The sequence below is a fragment of the Jatropha curcas genome, chromosome 7 (assembly GCF_041381405.1).
Source record: "Jatropha curcas cultivar XTBG-Jc1 chromosome 7, XTBG_Jcur_1.0, whole genome shotgun sequence".
NCBI lineage: Eukaryota > Viridiplantae > Streptophyta > Magnoliopsida > Malpighiales > Euphorbiaceae > Jatropha > Jatropha curcas.
The window spans coordinates 29,788,611-29,813,138 of NC_143157.1; the positions used below are offsets into that span (position 1 = coordinate 29,788,611).

Here is a 24,528-nt window from a genome sequence, read left to right on the forward strand (position 1 = left end):
GCCAAGCCAGTGTCATGTCATATTCAAAAGTTTCGGGCTTCGCAGGACAGTGGACTACTGTCAAGGCCATGTGCTTTTACTTTGGGTTAGGCTAAAAATAATGAACCAGAGTTGCCAAGCCCAGTCCAGACTAAATGCTATGCCTGAGAGAGGCCCGTTTCATTTCTAGCCCATGCAAACTTACTCGCACACGCTTTAGAAAAAGAAGTAAACGTGTGCGAAAATCAAAAATTGAAAAAAAAAAATTGTAAAAAGCCTAAATCAAAATTCATTAAGATTCTTATCTGGAAAAAAAAAAAAAAAAATTGAAAGAAACTTAAAGTATGAGCATCCTCTGGTACATGCATGTTAGTATTAAGTATTAACAAGTAACAACGGGAACTAAATCTTGATAAACAAAACAAGCAAAAATGGTTAGCCAAAGCCTAGAGCATCAGTAAACACAAACTAGTTTCCATCCTTAGTCATTTCTCTTACCGCTGCTAGGGTTTTGCTCTGAAAGAAGCTTTAGAACATTGACCAATGCTCGCAACCGGTCCCATATGTTCAAGCCATATAGGGCTTCTATGAGTGATTCCTGAAACTCAAAGCCGTTCTCCAAAACAGGATACTACAATTGGCAGAGGAAAAAAGTCAATAACCACGACATCTCATGATCTCTTTTGTCTGAGATTTTCAAAGCTAACCTGAATAGGCTTTGGTATCTTGGTTTTGATGTAAGGCCACCACCTATCCTCAACAACTGATTTTACAAGGCAGCATGCTCGCAATCCTTCTACTCCAGCAAATCGTCCAAATCCACTGTCTTTTACCCCACCAAATGGCAGCGACTGAAAAAAATTTTGTATCAGTTGAGATATCATCTATCCAATGACAGTGCTGATTATAGGCCTAAGTGACCAATTTTTCATCTATTCTCAAGATTGATTCTTTTCATAATCATCAAGTATGATAATTTAATTTGACGTAGTACCACCTGACACATGTAAGTTGATGCAAAGTCATTTATTGCTGCAACTCCACAGTGTATCTGAGAAGCAATCTCTTTGGCACGGCGCTGGCTACCAGAAAAAACAGCACAGCCAAGCCCATATCTAGAGTCATTTGCAAGCTTGACAGCCTCTTCATCTGTGCTAAATTTCATTATTGGCATGATGGGTCCAAAAGCCTGCATGTGACAAGTTTTATATAGATTAGCAGCTAGCAATTCTAAATGCAATAAATGGAAAATATAAGTGATTTTCATTTTGAAACAGGCATAATTTTTCCAAATCATATCAAGTCATACTCATAAATATATTTTCATGACATAACTGATAGATCCACCATAAATGTCGCACAAAATGGTGATCCTAAACCAAGCTATGCAATTATAAGAGAGGGGAAGTCCTATTACCTCTTCTTGCATCAGTTTCATTGAGTGATCCACATTTACAAGAATCGTGGGGGGAAAATACTGATCAACTGCACCTTCACCTAAATGGCCAAAACTCCCTCGAGCAACAATTTCTGCTCCTTTATCCGTTGCATCATTTACTAGGTTTTGAAGCTTCTCTGAATGCTCTAGCAAGCATATTGCTCCCATGTCATACCTTCCAGCAAGCGGTGGACCCTGCAAAAGTTAACAAAAGGGAAGAAGAAGTGTCGTAGCAGTCCAATGATAAGGGATCATGCAGGAAAGCACGCCTGTTCTGCATGCAGGACACTCAAATTGGAAAAATTTTTGAAGAATTTTAAGTATCACAGATATCCCTGAGAAATGTTGCATTTGAGCACAGAAAGAACAAACGGACAATGAGGATAATTGTTCTCCCTATCTCAAGGACCTCTCTTCGAATCTAATGAGAAAATCAAGAGAAGCAGGGATATAATTATGTCTCTTAATGCAGAAAAGGTTCTGAAACATAATATATGTGGAATTAAAAGTACTTACAGCTGAAACAGATTTTATGATTTTAGTAACTTCACTAACAAATGACGAATATATGTCCTTGTGAACATAAAATCTCTCAGCTCCAGCACAATTCTGTCCGCTTGATTGAAGGGCGCCTCTAACAGCAATTTGTGCAACCTGCATTTGGGAGAACATTTACTAGGATCCAAAGAAGCACTCTAATGATCTACACTTCAAAACAAGCAGGAGGGATTCATACATGAGGCACATCTACATCTTCACAAACGATAAATGCATCTTTTCCACCAAGCTCAAGTGTAACTGGTATTAGTGTATTGGAAGCACTCTTCATTATCTGCAATGAACACAATATTCCAGCTCATAAGCATGCAGGATATGGACAAAGCAAGAAGTCAATATTATAAGCACATGCCAAAGTTCTTTTTTTATGAGAAACAAAATACATATTGGATGAACGAGGAATATGTTCTGTCACATTCAAAATGTCTACTTCCATATACTCATTATAAGAGTTGAAGGCATGACATGTTAATAACAACTTAAGTTAAAAACTTCTAAAGACGGAAGAGAAAAGAAAAATCACATCTGCTAATGACTCATTTTTCTCAAAATATGTAGGTTATTGAAATGAAATAAGGATCAAACGATACTGAAGTGATAAATGCAAAGTGACCAGAAAGTAATGTTCAGCCAGTAAAGTCGTACCATCTTGCCCACGCCAGGTGATCCAACGAATATGATCTTATCAGCGGAAGCAACAAGCGCTTCTCCTGTTTCAGCAAACCTATCAAGAAAACATAAATTTTAGGCAGACAATAAACTACAACTATTTTTAGAGCAAACATCAGAAATAGATACCCCGTTATTATGTCAACCAGATTTTCAGGAGCGCCTACAGCAGCAAGTGCAGCTTGAATTATTCTGAAGTAGAAACATCCTGACCAACTTGCGTGTTCTGAAACCTGCATTTTGCAAGCATATTACCTATCAGTTTCTGTACCTTTTTCCAGCTCAAAAAAAGGATAATGAAATCATAACAAAGCCACGCGCAGACAAATTTAACAATGGGTAACATGGATAAAAAATTTAATACATTGACCTATTAGACTTTGAAATGCAATAAATAATGTTATAAAATAGCAACAGATGCAACTTCATCAGTTTATACCAAACGCAAGTACCCAGACATTAAGTACCTTAATCACAATGCTGTTCCCCGAAAAGACAGCTGCTAGCATTGGATTGAAAATATTATGAAAAGGATAGTTCCATGACACAATGGCACCAATAACACCAAGGGGGTGAAACTCCACCCTGGATTTCTTGTGAAGCATTGATCTACCACAAGTTCTGCAAACATTAAAATGATACAGGCAAAAGAAGTTAGTCTCAAATTTTACATTTTAGGGAAGTGATAAATGGCCTAATTTTTTTTTTTTTTTTTTTAAAGCATGAGAAGGGATCAGAATAGGTACCTGTACTCAGGCTTTAGCCACCTCTCACCCTCCGAGAGAAGCCAAGTGATCTTCTCACATGTTGTCATTATTTCTCCTAAAGAGGCATCTACCATTGTTTTCCCAGTATCACGCGAAGACACTCTGATCAAAATGACACATGAATCAAGACACAATAATCTTCACCAATATTATAGCATGAAATGAGATATGAATCATATAATTCATGTACATGGAAGACCTTCTGCTTGCAATCCAACCACCTCAACTAAGAGGAGGTGAGGGGCGGGTGTGGATTAAAGAGTAAAGTCATTTTCAGCAACAATGCCCCAGGACTCTGAATGAAGCATCTATTGATATTGCATTTGTCAATATATTATTTATGATTTTTGTTCTTACTTTTTAAATGTATGAGCACACAGCTGGACAACTAAACCGTAATAAAAAAAATCAAAATTTTGTTGAGCAAAAATAGCCAAAGCGCTAATAATGATAAATGAGAATGGTTTTAGAGGCTTCCTCTTCTATCCTTACTCGCATATAAGCTCTTGGTGTTCAAGAATATACTTCAAAAGTATCCTCAAAAACTGGCGTCTTTGCTTGAAGCTGCTTTTTGCCCATGTTTTCTGAGCTGTCCTTGCCTGCGCCACTCGGTCCTTGACCTGCCAAGTGCATATAAAAGTGGTTTTACCAGAATTCGCAGCATTATTATATATTTGTATTCACACATTTATATGCAAGCACATGTGCATATAATCTCTAACCTCAGCAGGCGACAAGGCAGGGAAATATCCCAAGTATTTCATGGTTGCAGGCTCATAGCATTGGACTTTCTTGTCCTGTTGCTGCGCTCTTCCTCTAGGAGGTACCTGTGCAGCAATAGCGTATAGGAAGCACCACAACCAAGTTAGATCAATTTGCACACCAGAAACTAAGATTCCAAAAGAACAACAAATTTCAAAGTCCATTTAAAGCAAATTAAAGCACATTGTCAGACAAAGAGGAACTCATAAAATCATTTTCCAGAATAGTTTGCTTGTTCCTAACATTATTGTTTCAAAAGTCTAATCACAGTTAATTCACATCACAAATAACTTAACAAAAAATATCTAAAGTTAATTAATACACCGTGCAAATCTAATACAAGCTCACAAGAAACTAAGTATCTAGAAAAAATAAATAAATAAATAGAGCCAGCAGTTTAAAAGAAAACTCACGTAAATGAAGCTGTTCTCTTGCGTTTGATTTCCATTCGACACTGCCAAAAAACAAATCCTCACTTAACTATCAACTACTGAACATAAATACACAAACAGTGGCTTATATAGTAAAGGAGTTCATGTACGTATACCATCGGAGGCATCGACGTCAATTGAAGGCACATTGGGAGGGATAAGCATCAATAAGAACCGACAGATCGCATAGGCGAAAGCGAGGACGATTATCGGCCACCAGAACGCCATTTAGAGATGCTTTGAAGTCTGATTATGCTCAGAGGAGTGAAAAACTTAGGGTTTTGATACAGTCTAGCACATGAGCGATCAAATGCTTGAATCTAAGTTTTCCTTTTTTCGTTTTTCGCTTTTTCTGTTGAGATTGCAGGATTCGGGAATTAAAATAAATGAAAACAACAAGAGCGGTAAAAAACAATCTCCTGTTCTAAAGCTTTGCTTGGCTCGCTTTACTTCTTTTTTTAGTTGGTCCCCTTCTCGTTTACTATCGGTCTACACAGTCACTCACTCTACACTGGCATCCCATGAATGTGATGCGACTGTAGATTTTCAGTCGTATATATTTCCACAAAAAGATATATCGTTAATATCAAAATTGATAAAATTATTTATCCTTGTAAATTAATTAATTAAATTTATAGTTTCGTAATTTTTATGAAAAATATAATATTACTAACTAAAGTTCATTATTATTTCAAAATATATATGAAGTGAAAGTAAATACATAATGCTGTAAAATACAAAAATGAGAATAGAGTGGACAACACCACGGATTATAGAAATTGAAACGACACATAAAGTTGGAATAAAATATTTAATTAAATACAAAACGTCCTATTCTTTTGAAAACAGAACACAACCACTTTTCGAGGGGCATGGAAAGAGTGTGAAAATGGGATAAATAGAGAGAATGAAATATCACCCAGTGTAATTAAATTGTTAAACGACAAGTAGTTTTTTATACTAATATTTGATTGGCCAAAACATAAAGAACACGATATTGATGTGGCCTAATCAGGATCGAGTTTAATTTATTAATTTTTCTATTTTCTTTTTTTTTTTTTAGTTGCATCACGTGGTGCTTTATTCATGCTTAGACGGGTAAAATTCATCTGGGTATACTGTCCAAACTGTCGTACTGAATGAATAACGGGATTCATAATATAATTTTAATGAAAAATAAAATGGAATTTAATTGTTTAATTACTGTAAATGAATCATAAAAAGCTATGCTTTATTGTCACTAAATTCTTGAATTTACTTTAAAGTAATCAGTTCAGCTTTAACTTTGAAAACGCTATGCTTTTCGTCGGAGTTTCCATGACTCTTCCTTTCCTGTCTCATATATTCTCCAAAAGATTCTCAGTTTCCTTGCCTTTGATTGCATTTGTTTTTCAGTTTCTCTGACCAAGCTCAACAAGCAAGATATCTTGGATCCTTTAAGATCTTGTCACTATATATGTTCTAATCCCTCTGCTTCTGCTTTCTCGAACCAGGCCATAAATTAATAACCAATGCAAGTGTTTTGAACTTGGTATGCTCTTATATATATATGTATATATATATATATGCAATCTTAATGTCTTTCATTTTCTTTTATCTTGTATTTTTCCTTTCTTGAAATCTCCATGTATATTTATACAGAAGTGCTTTTGCAGGGTGTTCTGAACTCATTTGGCTATGGAGATGACAGGGCAGACTCGAAGCAGAGACCAAATTTCAATTGATGTTAGAGAACCTGATGAGGATTTGGTGGCTTCTATCAGAGAAAAAATGGAAAACATTTCTTACTTGCATTGTATCTGCAGAGTGGACAAACATCTTTCTGAACCAAATCCCAGGGCATACATTCCTGACAAAGTCTCAATTGGTCCTTATCACCATAATTCTAATGAAGTTTTAAAAGCTATGGAAGATCAGAAATGGCACTACGTACATACACTTCTAAATCGAAAACCAAACCTAGAAGCAAGCATAGATGACTGTGTCACTGCACTTAGAGAGGTTGAACATAGAGCGCGTGCATGCTACCACGGAGGCATTGGCGGTGATTGCTCATCAGATCAATTCCTACAAATGATGTTCGTTGATGGGTGTTTCATTATCGAACTCTTTCTTAAATATTCCATTAAGAGCTTAAGACGCCGAAATGATCCCATTTTTAGTACTCCTGGAATGCTCTTTGATTTAAGGTGTGACCTAATATTGCTAGAAAATCAAATTCCTTTGTTCGTTCTTCAAAGACTATTTCAGGTTGTGCCAAAGCCGAAAGAATGTACTTCTTCTTTCGCTGAGTTAGCTTTCCGCTTCTTCAGAAACATGATTCCAGGTGATCCCAAGATTAATCGCGAAAAATTCAACCAAGAAGCACATCATCTGCTTGACATTATCTGCCATTGTTTACTTCCAACATATCCAAGAGAAGTGACATCAAAGCCATCCAAGTTCGAGAATGATGAGGATCTACCATCTCTCACCGAGCTTAAAGCTTCAGGAGTTAGGGTCAAGATTGCAAGAACAGACAATTTATTGGACATAAAGTTTTCGAAAGGAGTTCTTCGAATCCCACCAATTGTAGTCCATCAATATACAGAAAGTCTTTTCAGGAATTTAATCGCGCTCGAGGCATGTTCTACTGACAGTATGCAGCATATAACTTCTTATGCAGTTTTCATGAAAACCCTACTGAGAGTGGACAAGGATGTGAAACTTCTTAAGCGGAGGGAGATTCTAACAAGCTACGATGTTTCTGAAAAAGAGGTTGATAAACTGTTTGCTGTGCTTTGCAGTGGAGTGAAGCTGAAAGAATACTATTATGACGGTCTTTGTGAACAATTGAATGAGTATAAAGAAGGCATCGGTTGGCATAAGAAATTGAAGTACGGAAAAAAACATGGAAAGAATCCTCAGTTACGTTCGATTCTGCTTGTTGCAATGTTGGTTCTTCTTCTTACACTTGTTGGAACTTTGTTTTCTGTTCTTTCTTTTGTCCACCGTTTTTAGGAAAATTTTCAAAACAACCTAAAATCTTGTTTTGCTTATCTCTGTTTTGATATGAATGGATTTATTGTTTTCCACTTGTACTGGCTATCATTTAATCAAGTTGTCGCTCCTAATTGTTATTAATAAGGTATCTTCTACCATGCTTACAAGTATATATTGCTTCAAACTGTTTGATTGGTATACAAAGAAAAATAATTATTTACTGTTTGCCATAAACATCCAAATATTAACCAAAGCAAGCTAAATTAGTAAGGAGAATAATTTGTCTAGTTTCAATTTACCATAAATCAAATCAATGAATTTTTTTTTTTTAAATAAAGGAGTTTCTGATTATAATCAGGGAAAAAGGTAGATTGAGATAATTTTTTAACGATCTATATTTTCATAAGTTTGGTCTAAATGTGTCTTATCCATAGGCCATATATACAAACTTTATTTATTAGTAATTATTTCTCATTATTTAGAAATACAAAAATAAGCATTAAACTTGTTAGATAAAGTCTATAGTAATATGTATATACCAAATTAATAAAAATAATTTTTTTAGAAAAAAATATTAATTCTTTATCATTTTTTCTTGGTATGTAGCTACGTACTCTGTTTCAAAAATATATATATATTTATTAATTTAATCTATGCATTTAAATAAGTCAATTTTTTAAAAATAAAACATTAATGCGTTTGTTTTCTAGTCAACCTGCGGGGCTAATAATTATAGTGGTATTTTTCTTAATCATCCAACTACTATTTAACTGCCATTTCTTTTTTTATATCCAATTGAACCATCGACCAATAATGCAGCCATTGCAAATGGAAAATTATGCAAAGTTGAATATTCAAATATATATCAAAATCATTTTTTTCGTCATCATGAGATGCTCTATTTGGTTGTCACTCATCAATTGACAATTACGTAATAGTGGACAAATTTGCTTCTATATAATAGTTAAAATTTGAAATTTTAGATTGGTTATTTAATTCAAATTATTGTTTAAAAATCTAATTTATTTTCTTTTATTTTTTTTTTAAATTTCTTCATTTTTTTACTTACAATTTGGGGTATAAACTTTATTTTTAGAAGATTTGAGAAACCCAATATGATTAAAAACCATGGACGAGCCTTCTGTCATTTCTCCTTTTATTTAAAATAAAAAATAAAACAAATTGACGTGGCAGAGGCCCACATCGGGCAAAGTAAACAGCGGAGACGCTGGATTCCATTATAAAGTTTCATGTCGTGGTTATCATTATTCAAAGGAAAATATTAAGTAATAATCCTGTCCTTCTCACTTCTCATATGCAAAGTTTCTAACGCAAGCACTACATTCCGATACTATCACACCTCCTATAAGATGCCATCCAACGGTTAGATAGAGTCAAAATTATACATCTGAATCACACAGTCTCATCCCACCACAGATATCTCGTAACCGTACGAGGGTAAAGATACCGACATCTGAAGTTGCGGTCAACTGGTGCTCCCAAAGACCATAAACAGAGCCACATCAAGAAAGAGAGAGAAAAACAAAGAAATGGAAGTAGATCGGAGAGTGGGCGTGGCGATTGATTTCTCGCCGTGCAGCAGGAAAGCTTTGAAATGGGCGGTGGATAACGTCGTCCGTGATGGGGATCACCTTATCCTCGTCACGGTACGTCCCGAAGGGAACTATGAGGATGGAGAGACGCAGCTCTGGCAGGCCACTGGTTCCCGTAATAATCTTCAACTATTTCTTTTTCAGCTTTCAAAATATTTTCTCTTCTTTTCCCCTGAACCATTCTTTATAAAACTGGTATATTTATTTGTTATCATATCTATGTGCAGCTTTAATTCCTCTGAAGGAGTTTTCTGATCCGGTAACGATGAAGAAGTATGGAGTGAAGCCTGATCCAGAAACCCTGGATATTATAAACACTGCTGCCAACCAGAAACAGGTTTTGTGTTTATTCATCTCTTCGAAATCAGATTCATAAGTTGAAAAAGTTTTTCTATTTTGTGTCCGAATCCAAACAAACTAAACTTTTTTACCTGCTGGAAGCAGATTGTAGCACTTATGAAGATCTTTTGGGGTGATCCTCGCGAGCAATTATGTGAAGCTATTGACAAGATCCCTTTGAGCTGCCTTATTATAGGCAACAGAGGGCTTGGCAAGATCAAGAGGTAAAAATCAGAATCTCATCAATGTTGTCATTAACTTGGGCAAATGATTTTAGATTTTAGAGCCTCTTCGAGCAAAATTTCTTCTTTGGTTAGGGAATTGGTTTTTCTTAATTCTTGTTTTTATTGAAATTTGCAGGGCCATATTGGGCAGTGTAAGCAACTATGTGGTAAACAACGGAAGCTGCCCTGTTACAGTTGTGAAACAGGGTGATCATGAAAACTAGGTCCTTTAGTCAGCAAAGAATAAATGAAATGGTGGCTTTGGTTGGGTTACATTTAGGATTGTATTTCACCAAATAATTCTGTAGATTTCAACTCTCTATGTTGGATTGTACAAGTTTCTTAGGAAATATTTATGTTTTGGAGTTGTGCATGTTGAGCTACTGCAATGTAATTTGTCTCTGTTGTGCAATGAGATTGTTCTCTTCTCCCTCTAGTTAAGGGTTTATGAGAAATAATATTTTTCTTGCAATTTCTGAAAGTGTTTTTCTTGCTATTTCCTTGCCTACGCTCCTGGCGAATGGATGATTTTATACACTAAACTAATAAAAAAAATATTACCATTTTTTATATAATCAAAAATACTTCGTTTGAATTAAAATATTATTTATAGTTGATTTGATGCCCCGAGTTTCATTCATTCTTGTAACTAAAACTCAATTCTCAATTCTCCTGCACTTTAAAAAATAAATAAATAATTGTTTTGAATTAAACAAATGGAGTTTACATCCATCCATTAGTTTTCACTCCCACTATGGATAATGAAAAACTAATTGATTAAACAAAGGAATGCAAATTTGTTGTTATTGCAATGAATGATCAAACAATGTTGTGTCGTTGGTCAACATCTTCCTACAACGGGTCTTTTTCTAGCAGAGTTGTTCTTCCCCTCTGGAACCGTTCCCTTTTACCGCATCAAATATTGATACTGACGCTCATGCCGTTTTGGTTCAACTTTTCATTTTCTTTTTCTTTTTTTTTTTGGTTTTTCGGCGGCAAACAAACGAGATGTCGCCTTTTACGAGTGCTTAAAATTGGCTTTTGCTTTAAGCAGTTTGGCGACATGTCGCTGTTGATGTTTTCTTCAATCTCGTTGGACCCTTTTGGTTATGGACCTGTACTGATTAAAAAGCTCTAGGCTTATCAGCGTCTTTGGCCCATTACTATGCCCATTCTGCACCAGATGATGAGTTTTTTCGGTTTAATGAAGCTTACATATCAGAAAAAAAAAAAAAAAAAAAAAAGGCAGAATAATAACAGAAGCTTAAAAAAGAGAACCAATGGAGCGGATAAAGAGTCCCAGTATCAATAATGTCCATTACAAAAACCAGTGTCAAAATGGCAGAAATTACTTTCTCACTCTAACCCCTAGTTCATATTCTACAGACCTAACCATCCCCAGATTTCTAGGAGTAGAAAGAGACCCATTAATCTTTTGCTACTAGACTAACTCAAACTCCATAATCACTTCGCTTTTTGTGCTCTTCTTAGGGTTTCTATTCGCTTCTTTGCTATGTAAGTATCTACATTTTGTGGGTTCCTGTTATTTGTTAAATTTTCCTTTACTGGTCTAAGTTAGAGTTCATTTTGAAAGTAAAATTTTGAGCTAAAAATATGCCATTTTCATTCCAAAAACAGGAGACTACTAAAGAAATTGTTCTGTTTTGGAAGTCAGCTATAGAGGTATTTAGGTCAGTTTATATATGGGTGAGAAGTGGAGGAATTGGTTTTATTCTTTCTTTTCTCCACGTTTATTTTTTCGGACACCGGAAGAAAAACGAGGGAAAAAATTTACTCTTTGTTTAATGGTTTTTTTTTTTTTTTCCGTACTAAATGGAAACAGTAAGGTCAAGCCAACAAAGTAGTCTCTTTTTCAAGTTCTTGAATCATTTGCAGTTATTTGGTAATCTCCTTTCAAATATTTGCCACAGACTGTTCTTTTGCATGCTTTAAGCTGTTTGGATTATGGATTTATTCTTTGGCATATTTTTATTTCCTTGTGCTTCTGTTGCTTTATTCTGATTTTTGTCTGTCTCGTACAAAATAAGTTTACTTTATATATTATTTTGGTTCTAATGGCCTTTTATCATATTACTCAGCAGAATAGAAAATTCGGAATTCATATCAAAGTCTGTCTCTGTCTCCTGTGGTTATTTATTTAGTTCATGAAACTATTGGAATGTAAATTACAACATCAAAAAAAGTCTGTTCTTTTCATACCAACCAGACGGAGCAGCTCTTACATCAGAATGCCTTCTCTTTGCATTTTTGTTGTTATTTTACTGTATGTCATAACATCAAGACAGACCTATATTGCTATTACTGGTTAAATTGTTCAAGTAAAAACTGGAGTTTGTTTATTGGTTTACTTCTTGCATATGCTTGTGATGTCCAATGGCATTACATATGTTTGTCGCTGGTCATTAATTTACAGTTGCACTCTTTCTGTGTATCAAATTCTCAGGTCTGCTGAGATGCTCCCATTTTGTTGGTTTTCTTGCTCATGCTTCTGATATTGAGATGCATTAAGTCAGTACAAGAGTTTTTAAAGGTTTGCATAAATGGAAGGCTTTGGTGGTGCGAGGAGGAAGAGGAGTAGTGTATCTCGTCAGCCTTGTTCTGATCCACAGAAATTTTCACAGATGTATACTCTTTTGCCAATGTCCACACGATCTTCGGGCAGCGGTTGCAATGAGGAAGATGGTTATTTTAGGGAAATGAAAGTTGGTTCTGATGGATTTAAAGGTGAGAACAGGCCATCTGATGGATTTAAAGGTGAGAACAGGCCAAAGAAACTTAAACTCAAGCTTGGTGGTGTTACTCATACAATACACACTAAGTATGTGTCAGGATCCTCTCCATGTTTTGACATCCATCAGCCAAAAAAGAAGTTGTTTCTTCAGGTAAAATAATGTTAATTTTGCCTTTGTTACTGGCTCTCTTACAAATGCTTCAAGAATAAATTTCTTATTAATCAACCTTATTGACTCCTTTTCTTTAAGTTCACATCTCTATCTATTTTATGTATGGTGGCAAGAGTTTTACTGGGGGCATACTAGTCTAATGTCTACTATATTAGCTTGCTAAAGTGTTCTGGTAGATTTTATTATTCTTGGTGTTGTTTCTTCCTTTTTTTTTTTCTCTCTCTTGTTGAAAAGCAATTCTTTTTACCTGTTCTCAGGGGCCTTCTCTTTTTCCTTTTCACTATTTGAGTAAAGTAAACCCTCTTCTGGTGTAGATGATGTTTGATATTTAGATGTTTCTGGTGCTGATTGCATTTCTAGGATTCTACTTCTGGGAAGGATCATCATTTAAGAGGGATGATTGGTGAAAGTGTCTATGCAAATGAAGAATATAAACACGAACCAGTTCGTAAGAGTAAGCGGGTTCCTAAGAGGCGTGTAATGGATATGGGAATTAATGAAGATGATGATGATGGAGATGAGGAAATCCGTTATCTTGGCAGACTTAATGCTTCTAAATTTTCTTCGGATGGTAGACAAATGGAGCATGAAATATATGCTGATATGAAAAATTGTAGATTATCGAACTCAGGTAAAGATGATATACTGAAGTTGAGATCAGAAAAATCTGATTATGATAGAGATTACATGGAAGATGAAGAACCCATATCAGATGATGAGCCTGATTACAAAAGCAAGAGACTAGGATTTGTTGAAGGAAGGAATAAAAAAGGGGCCAATTTGATTGAGTTCCCAAATGGTTTACCTCCAGCGCCTCCTAAAAGTGAGTGTTTCTCCTCTCTTTTTTCAGACAAGTCATGTTAAAAGCTTCAACTGGGCATCAAAGTATGAATTGTTTTACTGCTTAGATATGCGTGATCGGGCCTTTATTTGCTGATATGTATGTCAATTTCTGCTATTGGTTTGTGATGACAGAACAAAAGGTGAAACTTTCCGAAGTAGAGCAGCAGCTGAAGAAAGCCGAGGCTGCACAGAGGCGTAGAATCCAATCAGAGAAGGCAGCCAGGGAGGCTGAGGTATGCTCTTCATCATATTAAATTATTTCTACAGCTGCCTGGTAATATTAGAGAAACTGTCTAACATTGTATCGCTTAGGCTGAGGCAATCAGAAAGATACTTGGTCAAGATTCTGGAAGAAAGAAAAAGGAAGAAAAGATGAAGAAACAACAGGAAGAATTAGCTCAGGTGTTTGAAAATTGCTGGAACTCTCTCTCTCTCTCTCTCTCCCTCTGTGCTACCCTTTTTTAGCTTGTGTTCTATGAAGATAAATATCACTTGATGCAGGGAAGGGCTGCCAATTCAAATACACTGGGCCCAAATACTGTTAGATGGGTCATTGGTCCTACTGGAACTGTTGTTATTTTTTCTGATGATATAGGTCTGCCAAATATATTCAATTCAGTTCCATGCAGGTATAAGATCAATTTCTTTTCGACTGTGCATTTAATGACCTTTCGTAGCATATAACTGCTAATCTAATCAAAAAGCGCTCTTTTGATTTCCAGTTACCCTCCACCTCGTGAAAAATGTGCGGGTCCAAATTGTACAAATGCTTACAAATATCGCGATTCAAAGTCAAACCTTCCACTCTGCAGTCTCTTTTGTTATAAGGCAATACATGGGAAGATGCAACCTCTACTTACCTGCTGATATGATACATTCTACTCCTAGGTTGGTGTAGAAACCATTGATGGTATATTTTGTAACCTTAATTCTTGAATGTGAACATAATTGGGCTCAGTGTAAGCTTTTCAATTTAACCAAGGACACTGGCGTTTGATGCGAAATACTTTTACGCGAGAGTCGTGATCATATATATATATTAATTATGCTTGATGTCGAAACAGAGCAACAATGAGAAAATTGCACCAGGTGCGAGAAGTGTAAATTCAAATATTTACTACTAATTATTATAGTTAAATGAATTTCCAAGCAGATAGAGAATGCAAAGGAGTACCCTTCCATCCAATAAGCGGGCTTTTCCCATCCATGTCAAGTGTACAAGCGTTTCCACAAGCAAATTTCTTAGCAATGAGTTTTGCTTTGCACAAAGATGATGTACTGAGTTCAGTCTCCAACATTCCAAAACGGTCAAAGAATATTCTCCAAACATCGAGCTTCGCATTTTGGATTTTCCTTTTCTCTCCTTCAGTAGCTACAATGTTTCTGATTCCTTCACCAAAATGCAAGGATTCTATGATCATTCTGTTAGGATCATCTCCCATGCAAGATTCAAGGCAATCAAAATATGCACTGAAGTAGAAAAGTGCTTCAACAAAACGGTTCACGAAAAATGGTGAAGTAGAATTGTATTCAGGTTCAGTAACCACCATTATAATTGGATTCAGTATTCTTATCACTTTCATCATGGAATCCAACCTATCTGGCAATGGAATTAGCCTCCTAGGTAAATATTCACAGTAAACAACTAGTGTTTCATCAGAATCCAACTCAAATAGGTTGTCTTTGATATCCAACATGTCTGACACCATAACTATGTTAAAAGCAAAGGGTAAGTTAATAGACTGAGCAAAATTTGTTAACCTCTTACCAGTATCCTCAATTAGCTGTTTCAAACTAGTCCCAACAGCTGTTATCTTTAACAGCTGAAGAGGGCAATCAGATTCTGACACCAAAGCTTGCGTCAATCCTGTCCATTGAACTCCCATCCTGATTCCAAGATCAATACATGAATTTTCTTTGCCTCGTTTACATTTTCCACGACGGCTTGAATTACAGCAAAGCGTGCAACCTGTGAGAAGGGAACTTCTTGGTAGCATGCCAGGTTGTTGGATGTTACACCCATAATTGCATCATCAATATTTTATGTCTGCTGTGGTTTTGTTAAAGCCTGAGATTTCAGTTTTCCTGTTTCTCGATCAATTCTCTCTCGAAGAGCCTTCGAAAAATAACGAACTACTCTTTCAACTGGATTTCTAGTACTGGACGCCAAGAAATCACATTGGTTTAGCAATAATTTTGCACGGTCATATAGTTGATTGCTCACTTTCTCAGCAGAAGCTAGAAGAAGTTCATCTAGCTCCAGTTTTTTTGCCACCTCTTCAGGGTGGCCTGAGAAAGAAAGATCAAAAGGATTGTCAAGCATTGAGAAAATATCACTAGTTTTAGTAATGGACTTGATAAACCTTTCTCCAGCAATTCTCATGATTTCTTCAGTTGAAACTCCTTGGCTTATCACCTCTGAGCTCAGTGTATCATCATTTGTTGGCTTGATGATCCTTGCTCTGCTCATTCGTTTTAGCACATAACTTGTTAGGAGATCAAATGAGGTTGCAGAAAATTGATCTTGCTTTGATTTCCTTGGTTGATCAACACCAAGCTTTGCAATTTCCTCTAATGATGTTTGAATTTGTGGAGACAGAACATCATACCTTAGACAGTCAAGAATGCCATAGTCAAAAAGACCATAGTCTCGGAATGATTCTTGCTCACGTGGTAAGAACATTAGATTTTCCTTTGATGAGTTATCCTTACAGAATCCATGCTCAAAACCGTTAGAATCAATGCCTGCTGATTCTCCCCAGTCTTCAGTAGCATAAAGTTGCCCTCCATGCCCTTCCCCATTTTCAGAATTTATATCTGTAGAGCTCAACTTATCTTGAACTTCATGAAAATCGAAGTTTTCGAAAGACTTCATTGCAAACCAGGGAATAAATTAGCTCACAGTTTGTTTTTTCTCAATTGTAGATAGACACTAGTTTTATAGTTGAGTGTTCTAGAAAAGATTGGACAACAAGACAGTAATTTTCTCAGTAACCTATGATCATATTATAATTTGATGAAATCAAGGAAGCCTGTTTCATGATCCGCAGTAATTTGGCAATCTGGATGCTATAATTTGTCATTTCCTCTAATAACAATAACACATTCTGAAGATACCATTCAAAAACAAATGCAAAAAATACGTATTCCTGAGAAAAGTAACTAGGAATTGTAAAGAACATCACAGAGGAAGTTCACCGCCTCTCTTTTAAAAAGCTTTAATACAATAAACAAAACATTAATTTGTATGAAAACCAAAAAGAGACCAACAGATTTGCATGTTTATGCATTTTTGTACTAGATTAATAACATCAAGTGCTTCCAAATCCTTATTACTTTCTTGAAATGAACTTCCATGAAGAGAGAGAAATCATTGGTCTACCCTTCCACCCAATAAGTAGGCTTTTCCCATCCATATCAAGCACACAAGAATTTCCACCAGCAAATGTCTTGGCCACCAGATTTCCTTGGCATAAAGATGATGAACTAAGTTCAGTCTCCTCCATTCCAAAACGGGCTAACAATCTTCCCCAAACATTAAGATTTGAACATTGAGACTTTCTTTCTCCTAGCTCAGTGGCTACATTATTCCTGATTGCATCTCCAAAGTGAGATGACTCTATAATTATCCTATTTGGATCATCACCCATACAGGCCTCTAGACAATCGAAATATGCACTAAAATAGAAAAGAGCTTCAATGAAACAATTAACAAAAGAAGGCGAGCTGGTATAAACCTCGGGTTCAATGACCACCATTATACATGGATTGAGGTTTCTAATCACTTTCATCATAGAATCCAGTCTATCTGGTAATGGAATCAGCGTCCTTATAAAATATCCACTGTACATGGCTACTGTTTCATCATCATCTAGCTCAAAGAGATCTTCTTTGAGATCCAGGATGTCTGATACCATAACTATCTTAAAACAAAAAGGTAAGCAAATGGTCTCGGAAAATTCCTCTAGCCTCTTACCTGTGTCTTCAATTAACTGTCTCTTAGTAGTTCCTATAGCAGTTATCTTGAACTGCTCAAGAGGGCATTCGGATCGAGATGCCAAAGCTTGCATCAAGCAAGTCCAATGATCTCCAAACCTTATTCCTAGATCAATCATATGAATCTTCTTTGCCTCTGCCACATTTTCTACAATGGCTTGGATTCCAGCAAAATGTGCAACTTGATGGAAGGGAACTCCTCGGTAACAGGCCAAAAGAGAGGCAGTTGGAGCCATGATTTGCTCATCGATATTGAATGACTTCAGTTTTTCCAAATCCTGTGATGGGATTCTTCCGGTTTGTCGATTAATCCTCTCTCGAAGAGCTTCAGAAAAATAATAAACTATTCTTTCAACTGCATTTCCAGTGCATGAAGACAAGCCATCGCATTCATCTAGCAATATGTTTGCGCAGTCATATTGTTGATTCCCTACTTTGTCAGCAGATTTTAGGAGGAGTCCAACCAGGTGAACTCTTTCGGCGTCCTCAGTGGAAAGGCCAGAGTAACAAACATCAATATGGTGATTATGCATGGAGGCAAAATTAACTGGCTTGGTTAAGGTCCTAACAAATCTTTTTCCAGCAATCCTTATGATTTCTTCGATTGATAATCCTTCACTTGTCTCCTTTGCAGTTGGTTTACCAATGGCAGGGTCAATTATTTTCTGACTGCTAGTTCTTTTGAGCCCCTTGCGATAAGCTTTTAGGAGCCTAAATGAGGTTGGAGAGAATTGAACTTGCTTTTCCTTCTTGGGTTGAACAGCATCTAGAGAATCCTGATTGAATCTATTATCAGAATGAACGGAATTAGTGGCTGTCGACTCTCCCCAATCTTCAACTCCATGACATTTGTCTAGTCCACTTCCATTTTCTACTTCCAGACTCTCAGAGCTTTGATTTGTTGAACTCATCCTATCTTGGATTCTATCCAACTCCTTAAAAGTCTCCGTCCCAGATGAAAAATAACTCGCGGCCTTTGGTTTATTTGTTCTAGAATAGATGGTACTCACATTCCTAATGTTCTTTATAGATGAGGAATTCTGTATATGATGGGACTAGAAAACAAGACAAATCTATCTTCATCTCAGTTTCCTATGGACACTCATAATGATAGAGATACCGTCAGTTTGATGTAACCAAAGGTACCATTTAGACCATGACTTTTTCAAAACTGTAAGTCGGAATTAGAATCCAAACAATCCATTTGAAGCCGAAATAATTCTAACATCAAACTTTGGAACTTTAGACAGAATGCCTAACTGTGCTCAAGAACTATAAAAATGAATAAATAAATAAAAGAAAACATCATAGAATCCTCAATTGGCTCTTTTCCCCAATTAAACTTCATAAGCTTTTAGGAGGACAAATGAGGTTGGAGAAAAACTTCAGTGCAGATGCCTTATGGCTATTCTTAAATGAAAATAATCTATTGGGAAAAAAAAAAATTCTTAAATGAAATTATCTATGTGCTCTGGAAAATTATCTGTTTGAGTGCTTTCAGTTTTATTTAATACAAGAAACATAATGGAACTGTGTTTTAAATTCAGTCTTCAGAGTTCAGACAACACTCACAGACATTTCTGATCATCACCACATACGCCTTCAACAGGTGTCTACTATCAAAATAAGCAAAGAGAAATAAGTTGATCAATTAATGGATGTCTTAAGAACTACATATAGAATTCAGTAGCTCCTTTTCTGTCTTTTCAATTGAAGTTCCAAACAGAAAGTGAATGAATTGGTGTACCCTTCCATCCAATGAGTAGACTTTTATTATTCATATCAAGCGTACAAGAACTCCCACAATCAAATTTCTTAAGCATAAGGGTTGCTTGGTACATGGATGAAGTGCTGATTTGTGCCTCTATGATTCCAAAACGAGCAAAAAATGACCTCCAAGTATCAATTTTCACATGTCGTACCCTTCTTTCTTCTCCCTCATTAGCCACAATATTTCTTATTCCCTGATGAAAGAATATCATTTCTGTAATCATCCTGTTCGGATCATCCCGATCCATACAAGCATCAAAGCAATCGAAATATGCACTATAGAAAAAGAGGGCTTCAATGAAACGGTTCACAAAAGAAGGTGAGTTGTTATTTGCCTCAACTTCCATAACCACCATTATCTGTGGACTGATGTTTCTAAGCACTCTCATTACAGAATCAAGACGATTTGGTGCAAAAATAAAGTTATTTAGCGAATACTCAGAGTAGATAGCTATTGCTTCTTCTGTATCTAGTTCAAGCAAGTCTTCTTTGAGATCCAACATGTCTGATATCATGACCGCCTTGAAAGAGAAAGGTATGTTCATGGACTCTGCAAAACTGGCTAACGTTTTACCTGTATCATCAATTAATTGTTTTGAAGTCGTTCCAATTGCGCTTATCTTTAGAAGCTCAATAGGGCAATCATGGCGAGACGATAAAGCTTGCATTAGGACTGACCATTGGACGCCTTTTCTAATTTCAAGATCAATTACGTGAATCCTTTTTTCCCCAGCCATATTTTCCACAATTGCTTGGATTGCAGTGAAGCTTGCAACTTGAAAGAAAGGAATTCTCTGATGGCATGCGAAGGATGCAGAGCTCAGAATTGTCATTTGCTGATTAAGATTAAAAGACTGACTTTTCTTGAAGCCTTTTGATGAAATTCTTCCTGCTCCCACATCAATCCTCTCTCGTAGAGCTTCGGAAAAATAGTAAACCACTCGTTGAACTGGATTTCCGGTATTGGAAGACGAGATGTCACAGTAATTGAGCAATCTGGTTGCACGTTCGTATTGTTGATTGCCAACTTTCTCAGCAGAAGCTAGAAGGAATTCAACAAGCTCCACATTTTTGGCTACCTCACTTGAAAGGTCAGAGAAAGATAAACTGAAAGGATTGTTGAGCATGGAGGCAACATCAGTCGTTTGGCAACAGGACTGTATGAACCTTGCTCCAGCTATTCTGATGATTTCTTCTGTTGACAATTCACTCCTTGCATGCTTTGTATATAGTGCATCAGAGCTTGGATCAATAATTCTACCACCATTTAATCGTCCATTATTACCATATTTCTTTAGCAGCTCCAGTGACGCCAGGGAAAAATAATGTTGACTTGTCTTCTTGGGTTCTGAATCATCTTTAATTCCACGTGGGATTTCATCAGGATTTGCTATTTCCTCCAAATATGTTTGGAGAAGTGGAGAAAGGACATCAAGTCTTTGATCGTCAAAATCTTTATAACCGAAAGACGGCTGTAGCACCTGTTCTTGCTGTTGATACTTGGAGAAAAGGAACCCTTCGTCCAATGATGAATCCATCTGATAGAGCCCATAATCAATGCCTCCAGAACTTTTACTTGAAGAGGTCAAACCATCTCGAGCTGTACCAAAATCGTAATCAAAAGAAAGCATGGCGTCTGCCATTGCAGATCAGAAACTAGCTTGCAGTTTTATTTTAGTGGGTATATATCAGTAGTTTTGTAAGTTCAGAAATTACAGATGTAAATGATGCAGAAGATTTTTCTGGTGATGGAACCGATAAACAATGCTTTCAAAGGCCAAAATCAAGCTGACATCATATTTAGGAAATTTTCAACAAAAAAAATTGCTCGAAAAGATTAACGAATAACAGTACAAGAACTAGAAACACAGGTGACAATTAAATAAACAACAAGGATAATGTGATAGACAATTCTGATTGAACTTTAGCAGAAATAGTAAATGGAAAGCAACATAAGCCCGACAGGCTTATAGGCACTGTCCCAACTGCTCTGCAAGATTTGAGATTTACAACTCACAGCATTGTGTCTATTTTTCCTTGGCAATTGCTATGTCTTTAAAAATTGCTCTTAAGTTTTATTGAATCCGGAATTGACCAAGTCATATGCAGGATTTGAATTGAGTTTTGGCCGGTTTTTGCTGATTATATCATGTAGAAGTGGATGAAAATAATAAAGAATAAAATAAACATTGTGTTTAAAACGACTCGTAGTATGTACAATCGAATGGAAGTTGAGCCCTTCAAGCCCAATCTTTAAGCCCATCCCATGTAGATGATTGTGTTAACTGCTAAGCAGCTTTACCGACTAAAAAACGCACTAAAAAAAAGGAGAAATAATGTCGATCTTATCCAATAATGATTAGCCACGTAGCCAATGAAGCATCGAATGACGTGTCAAGTCCACGGCTAAAGTCGTCGTCTCCAGCTCATGTCGACTAACAATATCTTCTCCTGTTAAATTAAATAAAAACCCATCTAATTTCAATATTCTTCATTCTAAAATCGTCGTATCCGTATCTTATCTATCTATAGTGTCAATAAATACAGTTTTAAATAAGCAGTCGGTCAGCTAATCGGACGTTGGTGTTATTGAATCGTCGATCAGATCAGCGATCAAATGGCGGAGGACAAGTACAATTTGAAGAACCCGGCGGTGAAGAGGATCTTGCAGGAGGTGAAGGAGATGCAATCTAATCCATCTGATGATTTCATGAGCCTGCCTCTTGAGGTTCGCTTAAGCTTGATTTCCCTCTATCTCTTTTTATATTACGTAATACTAATTCAATTTTTTATTTGACCTATATTTTGGAATTCAACTTTCCTTTTGTGGATTTCTCAATATGCGCTTGAAATGGGCTTAGATCGAAATTTTTTCTTGAGGATTTTGATGTGTGACATTTGTTGAAATGAACAAAAAATTATTAATTCTGTTGGCGCTATTGAATTTGGATCGTTGAATTATGAAATTATGAATTTGTACTGCGTTGATTTAGAGTTCGAAGATGGTAATTCCACTGGTTAACTTTTTTGAAATGTTTCTTTCAGGAGAACATATTTGAATGGCAATTTGCCATCAGGGGACCTAGTGATACTGAATTTGAAGGTGGGATTTATCATGGAAGGATTCAGTTGCCTGCAGAATATCCATTCAAGCCTCCTTCATTTATGTTACTGACTGTAAGATCTTACTTTCATTAAGAGTTCTGTCTATTCTTTAATTATGCAATGTGCTAACAAGGGTTTTTCACCTTTTTTCCAGCCAAATGGCCGCTTTGAAACCCAGACAAAAATATGTTTGAGCATCTCTAATCATCATCCTGAGCACTGGCAGCCATCATGGAGTGGTAAGTTATTCTCTTTAGTAGAATTGCTAATACATAGAATGAGGAAGTGGTTTTAGACATCTATATATCAATAGCTGCTCCCACTGCCATATTGTATAGCTTGTTGTGAGGTTGGCTTTGAAGTGTTGTGGAGAATATAAATTGGCAAAGGCAGACTAACAGTTGGGAATTTTTTTTTTTTTTTCTTTTCATTTTTTCTAATGTAATATTGTGCTTACATATGGTTACAGTCCCAAACACCCCATCAAGACTCTGCCCTTTTATTCCAAAGACCCATAACTAGATCTCAAGCTAGGGACCATAACACATGTACTTGAATTGAACACTTTGTGCTTTTAGCAAAAGCTGTCAGTAATATGCGTATTCTCCTTTTGTTAACATTGCAAATTTGATTAATTGTGTTTGACTTTGCTACTATCCTATTACCTTTGCCCAAGGTTAATCGTTATTTGGTTTGAGTTGAAATCAGATGCAGTGTTCACAAACTACAGTCGAAGTACCATAGGCCTCTTCATTTGTTCATACTGTGTTACTGTGGGTATGGACCATTAAAACTTGAGATTCATGATGTATGCATGGTATCTTGACCGGGGAAACTGGGTTGTGGTGTATTGAAATGACTGTTACTAGGAATTCTGATGCCAAATAGTAACGTTTTACATTATTTATAATCATTTAGATTGCTTTTCTGTTTTTTGCAAATGTAAGTAATGATACTGCCTAAAGCAAAATATGTCGTTTCATGGCTGATGTTGCATAGTTTCACTTGTACGTGTTGGCAGTACGAACAGCTCTGGTAGCTCTCATTGCATTCATGCCTACCAATCCAAATGGTGCATTGGGCTCATTGGACTACAAGAAGGAAGAGAGGCGCGCTCTGGCAATCAAATCTCGTGAAGCAGCTCCTACAGTTGGGACTCCTGAGCGTCAAAAACTCATTGATGAGGTTTTGTTCTTTTCATGTATCCCATTCCTTCCTAGTTGTATATCTGTAAGTTTGTGTTGATAGCTCATTAACGTTGCAGATTCATCAGTATATGCTCGGTAAGGCACCGCCTATTCCTCAGCTGAGCTCCTCTCAGGCTAAAGAACATCCTTCCAATACGGAGGATGAAGCCCAGGCAAGTCTGCAAGAAGAAGGATCCATAGCTGCGCATCCAAACCCCGCAGTTGGTGAAAATATGGCAGTGGATGGTGGGATTATTGAAGAACTGCCTGAGGCTCCTGTCAATGTGAATCCCGGTACTACAAGAGTGAGGCCATCAAGAGAAACTCCTACTAGAGGTTCAAGTGATCAACTCTTGCGTAGGCCAGAGACAAGGATTCAAAAACCAGCTGACGATCGTTTATTTACATGGGCGGCTGTTGGACTCACCATTGCAATTGTGGTTCTTTTGCTGAAAAAGTTCATGAAATCCAGTGGACATGGTGCTCTTTTCATGGATGGATCATAAATGCAATGATAATCTTCTAGATCGGGGGAAAGATTCTGTTTCAAGTTATTTATAGGGAAGGGGGAAAAAATGAGGAGAAACGAAACAAAAGCAAAACAAGAAATTGCTATGCAGATTTTCATCTGGATTGGTGTTAATTTGTAATATAATATGACATGCTCAATTATTGTAAGTAATAACATAGTTGACCGACTTGTTTGCATTTGGAAGCATGGAGGTAATAGGAGTTTATCAGTATATTCTTATTCCTCATACGTTATCCGATAATTTTCCAATGTGTGCATATTTTATTATTCTGAGTTGTAGCAGCAATGTGAAGTGTCTTCACTCATGGCTTCCCACCCCTTCATAAGATTGTGACTGTTGCTTTGATTTGATAATCTAACACTTTGGTTGTTGGACAAATGCGTAAATGTTGTTTGGCTCAGAATCCTG

The 24,528-nt window shown here is 36.4% G+C and overlaps 8 protein-coding genes across 10 annotated transcripts; 4 read left to right on the forward strand and 4 right to left on the reverse strand.

Annotated features, from left to right (window-relative positions):
• Positions 1-290: 290 nt before the first annotated feature.
• ALDH22A1 (aldehyde dehydrogenase 22A1) lies at positions 291-5,124 on the reverse strand. The gene is made up of 14 exons (XM_012228698.4): positions 4,721-5,124; positions 4,587-4,627; positions 4,134-4,238; positions 3,904-4,031; positions 3,391-3,513; positions 3,112-3,265; positions 2,774-2,877; positions 2,621-2,699; positions 2,154-2,249; positions 1,934-2,071; positions 1,397-1,612; positions 977-1,168; positions 687-830; positions 291-610 (listed from the first exon to the last, which is right to left on the reverse strand). Exons 1-14 carry the CDS (start codon positions 4,830-4,832, stop codon positions 461-463), a joined length of 1,782 nt encoding a protein of 593 aa, XP_012084088.1. The 5' UTR covers positions 4,833-5,124; the 3' UTR covers positions 291-460.
• An 846-nt stretch (positions 5,125-5,970) lies between these two features.
• Positions 5,971-7,756, forward strand: LOC105643548 (UPF0481 protein At3g47200). The gene is made up of 2 exons (XM_012228699.4): positions 5,971-6,135; positions 6,260-7,756. Exon 2 carries the CDS (start codon positions 6,282-6,284, stop codon positions 7,602-7,604), a length of 1,323 nt encoding a protein of 440 aa, XP_012084089.1. The 5' UTR covers positions 5,971-6,135; positions 6,260-6,281; the 3' UTR covers positions 7,605-7,756.
• Positions 7,757-9,136: 1,380 nt separating this feature from the next.
• Positions 9,137-9,986, forward strand: LOC105643549 (Adenine nucleotide alpha hydrolases-like superfamily protein). Its single transcript, NM_001308688.1, is given in 4 exon segments — positions 9,137-9,314; positions 9,427-9,536; positions 9,644-9,762; positions 9,899-9,986. Coding segments are annotated over 4 exon segments (495 nt in total).
• Positions 9,987-10,995: 1,009 nt separating this feature from the next.
• On the forward strand, positions 10,996-14,533 carry LOC105643550 (PAPA-1-like family protein / zinc finger (HIT type) family protein). Of its 3 annotated transcripts, none has more exons than XM_089723848.1 (8): positions 10,996-11,277; positions 11,401-11,453; positions 12,227-12,665; positions 13,047-13,509; positions 13,662-13,762; positions 13,842-13,931; positions 14,031-14,158; positions 14,252-14,533. In XM_089723848.1, exons 3-8 carry the CDS (start codon positions 12,324-12,326, stop codon positions 14,394-14,396), a joined length of 1,269 nt encoding a protein of 422 aa, XP_089579974.1. In that variant the 5' UTR covers positions 10,996-11,277; positions 11,401-11,453; positions 12,227-12,323; the 3' UTR covers positions 14,397-14,533. The 3 variants fall into 3 exon arrangements, with proteins under 3 accessions (XP_089579974.1, XP_089579975.1, XP_089579973.1); XM_089723849.1 differs by having other exon boundaries at positions 11,401-11,445; XM_089723847.1 differs by lacking the exon at positions 11,401-11,453.
• A 129-nt stretch (positions 14,534-14,662) lies between these two features.
• Positions 14,663-16,404, reverse strand: LOC105643678 (hypothetical protein). The gene is made up of 2 exons (XM_020683071.2): positions 15,660-16,404; positions 14,663-15,498 (listed from the first exon to the last, which is right to left on the reverse strand). Exons 1-2 carry the CDS (start codon positions 16,402-16,404, stop codon positions 14,663-14,665), a joined length of 1,581 nt encoding a protein of 526 aa, XP_020538730.1.
• Positions 16,405-16,861: 457 nt separating this feature from the next.
• LOC105643680 (DELLA protein RGL1) lies at positions 16,862-18,436 on the reverse strand. The gene has a single exon (XM_012228868.3). It carries the CDS (start codon positions 18,434-18,436, stop codon positions 16,862-16,864), a length of 1,575 nt encoding a protein of 524 aa, XP_012084258.1.
• A 664-nt stretch (positions 18,437-19,100) lies between these two features.
• Positions 19,101-21,293, reverse strand: LOC105643681 (DELLA protein RGL1). Its single transcript, XM_012228869.4, has one exon. It carries the CDS (start codon positions 20,936-20,938, stop codon positions 19,232-19,234), a length of 1,707 nt encoding a protein of 568 aa, XP_012084259.1. The 5' UTR covers positions 20,939-21,293; the 3' UTR covers positions 19,101-19,231.
• A 478-nt stretch (positions 21,294-21,771) lies between these two features.
• UBC32 (ubiquitin-conjugating enzyme 32) lies at positions 21,772-24,360 on the forward strand. Its single transcript, XM_012228705.3, has 5 exons — positions 21,772-22,023; positions 22,341-22,472; positions 22,555-22,639; positions 23,422-23,585; positions 23,665-24,360. The coding sequence occupies exons 1-5, from the start codon at positions 21,913-21,915 to the stop codon at positions 24,091-24,093; spliced, it is 921 nt and encodes a 306-aa protein (XP_012084095.1). The 5' UTR covers positions 21,772-21,912; the 3' UTR covers positions 24,094-24,360.
• The last annotated feature ends 168 nt before the right edge of the window (positions 24,361-24,528 follow it).